We start from the raw sequence: 3,825 nt of genomic DNA on the forward strand, positions 1-3,825 counted from the left end.
ATTTCATTAATTTAAGTAAAGTTACTTCAGTGATAACCTAAGGGATATGTAATAACATATTCAACTAAACGTCTGTAGAGATATTTTTTTTGTGGCTACAAATATAAATATGGTGTATGAATAAAAGTTTACTTTCTTAATATTTATTCTACGTTTATTATGTAATTCGATATTAATTTTCATTCGTTTATTCGATTACTAACATGATGTATTTGGAATGTCTATAAAATTAAGCTTCGGTCCTGCTTAAAACGTGCGTGTTAAATTTATATGGGCCCATATTTCACCAAAATAATGAGAGAGAATAAAATACGATTATCGACCAATAAAAGTACAGCTGTATTAATGGGATTTGTAAGCAAATAAAACTTTTATTAGCGAAATATAAATTTATTATCACATTGTATAAATACGTATCTTAATCCGAAAAAACTAAGTACTTATATCTAAATATAAATTACTATCTAATGTCTACACAGACACCATTTCCTAAAGGAACATTCATGCCTTGACAACTTTGTACTCATTTAAGCCAAGTTTTCAATTCATGATTTACAATGGGCATAAATCTATGAATCACGGTTGACTGCACAGAATGTCACAAGCGTGAAGTTCGTGACTTTGATTCAAATTCCAAGAGGTGCATGAAATGAGTTCATTACTGAGTCTACTTATCTGAAAATACTGATTGACGTCGTGAGGAATGTTATTTTTTGGCAGGGTTATTTAGTTATTTTTCTCCAAGACCCATTTTCCTGAGTATTGCGTTTCCAGCCTCTTCACTTTGGGACGGAAGCCGTTTTCGTCTGCTGTGTAGTCGACTCTGTACATGAATCCATCAGGACCAATATATTCGTAGAAGCCCTTTGAAGCTATTCCCTCGTCGATCGTGTTGGGATTTTTCAAAATAGCCTCCTCCTTTCCACGGATTTTGTTTTCGGTCTCGAAACTGTAAAGAAAATTATTTCCTTAATGTTTTTTTTCTTATAATCTGTGTATAGTATACACCATAATAAAATTTAAATGGATATCCCATATCTATTTTTTATAATATATTAAATTATCGTTAATATAATGTTAGCAAATTTATTGTTAACAGTCGTATCATTTGTGACTTTGAAAATCAAATACATTTAATAACCCGTGAATGTCAATAACTGTGTCGTAAATGAATATAAATGATTTTGAACTTTGACCGCCACCTGTCAGTGTTAAAATATGAGTGCCAAATTAGTGAGTCGGTCAAGGCTATATTTGTTTATACCTTTCTATAAAATACATGATTCGAAAGAGCCTTTGCTTCCGGGTGCAATAAAGTAATTATTTAGTTTTTTAATTGCCTGCAATGCATACTTGTTTGCGTATGACTAAGTTATGAAGATTTAACGCACTGACAGATTAATTTATGCTGCTGTTATTAATATAGATTAAATATGGAATGGCGTCTAGACTAATTACCATAACGGAATAGCTATCAAGTGAGTTATGCAAATCCAAAACTTACAATCGTTCTGAACAACGATGACATTGTTTAGAAATCTTTAATTTATTTATTAATATGCTATTTATGCTAATAACTTTTTATGGCGAATTAATTATTCAAATTTCTATTCTATATCGCCATAAGGAAACCATAAATTAATCCAGTTCTCGATTGACGTAAAATATTATAACAAAAATGCGGAAGTGATATTGCAATTTGGTTTTGAAACTGGGTAAAAAATATACGATAGATGTGTTCTGTAATACTGAATCGGATTGGACGTAACATCTGTTTCAACTTTGTGACAAAAATATTTTAAAATAAATGCTGCTTTATTAAATTGTATTTTTCGATTTAACTCTTTAGTACACCAAAAAATATATCAACCAAAAGTGATTTGGTCCATATTTAAATTTAAAAGCTCCCCATCGGGAAAAACAGCTTCAGTACTAAAATAAGCCTTGTATCCGCTTTAATCGATACTGAATTTCAACCGTAGGTACTTTGTAGGGTAAATGGTTACTTACTCGAAGTCATATTTGTCTTCATTATAGTTGTGCTTTTGGCTGATAATCTTAATGCCGTTATTTTTGTAGTATCCCTCTTTGTAGAAGGGATTATCTTCTGCTGCCGTTAACACGTACTTGTACGTGTCCTGGGTAGCGGCACTGATGTAGGGATCGTGTTCGTGGGAGTATGGTCCATAGCCACCATCATAGGGGTTGTCTATGTGGATGTATGGATTCGGAATGTGAATGTATTTACCCTCATTTGTAGGTATATATCTGAAACAATGTTTTACGATAAATATGCTATATGTGGTGAGAATGTTACTACTTGCAGTCAATTGCGTTGCAAGGGAAATAAATATTTTATATTTATTAATAAAAAAATGAAATCCATCCGGTAGATTGCAATTTATGTTTCAGAACGAACAAGCCTGCTTGCCTTTTTTTAATCCGTTATTATGATGGTAAATACTAGAAATACAGCGTTGTACAAGGCCTAATCTGTTAACAAAGCGACAATTATGAAAGAAATACTCATAATGATGCTGCACGAACAAAAGTGATACCTTGACCTTACCCCTATGCATTTAAAGTGATAAACCCATGATCGTAAGAGTGAGATAAGGCTTTTATTGCCACCTTTATTGGAAGCTATATTTTTAAAGAAATCCAAGTAAGAACAAAAGATATCGAGCATATTTTTTCAGTAAGCTCCATTTCTTGGCAGCTGTTATCTGATCTTAGCACCTATACCTAGGAATATATTACATTATATTTTATCGCAACCTTTTGTGAGAATATTGTTTTACCTTAGAGAAATGTCTACTGTAACATGAAAAATAAATTTAGATTAACTGTCTTTAAATCTCGGAAAAATATTAACGACAAAATTTACGAATCGAGGTTGATTTGAGGTTGATACACATAGTTACATATACTTTGTATTTTTTAAGAAACTATTTAACTCATTAAAAAACTCAAACAATACAAAGAAACAATCGTATTGGCCTTATTTAGGTTTCACACGCATCTTGGGTGTAAATGTAAGAAATTCCGATTTCCTTCTAATATTTTCGCATGACGTAAACACAGAAATTTATACTCATAATATTAACATAGGTATGTACTAGGTTGACATTTACGTACTTGCCATCGTCGCCGTATTTGTAGGGATTCCACCGGCCGTTGTCGATTGGCGAGCTGACAGCTGCTCCTACGCACAATGCGATCACGCACTAGAAAATAAAGAGAAATAATTATTATCTCATATTTTACTGCATAGTTATGTTAATAAGTAATCTTGTCTATTTATTTATTATTAATTACAAACATATAATTATGCAAAATAATTATTAAATAAAAAAAATCATATAATAAAATTACTTAATTAACGAATATAGTTTACATATTTTTATAAAAAAATTTGGTAAAATCTAAACTATTTCCAAATAAAAAATTTAAACAAAAATATTACCACTAAAGCGATCATCCTGAATACACTAAAAGTTTTCCGTAAAAAAATCACAACAGTTCAAAACACTTCACTGAAATTGATCACTATGCGGAAATCTATTCACTTGTGTGTACACTCGTTTGAGAATTTCAAATCATTGTGTTGATTTCGAAATCGACGCTTCGCTTTTATACATTTGCAACATCAACTCATCCTCCAAGAGACCTGTGTGTCATACACGCACACATGCATACGGCCTACGTATTTTTTCTTGCATACCATTGTTGACTTTATTGAGGCATATTGAATTGTTTTCTGGAATGGGTTGAGATATTTCCTCATGTACCGTAGCTTTGAGCCTTTCAAAAATTCTTACACTG

At 31.6% G+C, this 3,825-nt stretch overlaps 1 protein-coding gene across 1 annotated transcript; it reads right to left on the minus strand.

Moving 5' to 3' along the window:
• Positions 1 to 374: 374 nt before the first annotated feature.
• Positions 375 to 3,618, minus strand: LOC110994921 (larval cuticle protein LCP-22). Its single transcript, XM_022261845.2, has 4 exons — positions 3,467 to 3,618; positions 3,139 to 3,227; positions 2,011 to 2,268; positions 375 to 949 (listed from the first exon to the last, which is right to left on the minus strand). The coding sequence occupies exons 1-4, from the start codon at positions 3,479 to 3,481 to the stop codon at positions 727 to 729; spliced, it is 585 nt and encodes a 194-aa protein (XP_022117537.2). The 5' UTR covers positions 3,482 to 3,618; the 3' UTR covers positions 375 to 726.
• Positions 3,619 to 3,825: the final 207 nt, after the last annotated feature.

This window comes from Pieris rapae, chromosome 1 (genome assembly GCF_905147795.1).
Source record: "Pieris rapae chromosome 1, ilPieRapa1.1, whole genome shotgun sequence".
In the NCBI taxonomy this organism is placed as follows: domain Eukaryota; kingdom Metazoa; phylum Arthropoda; class Insecta; order Lepidoptera; family Pieridae; genus Pieris; species Pieris rapae.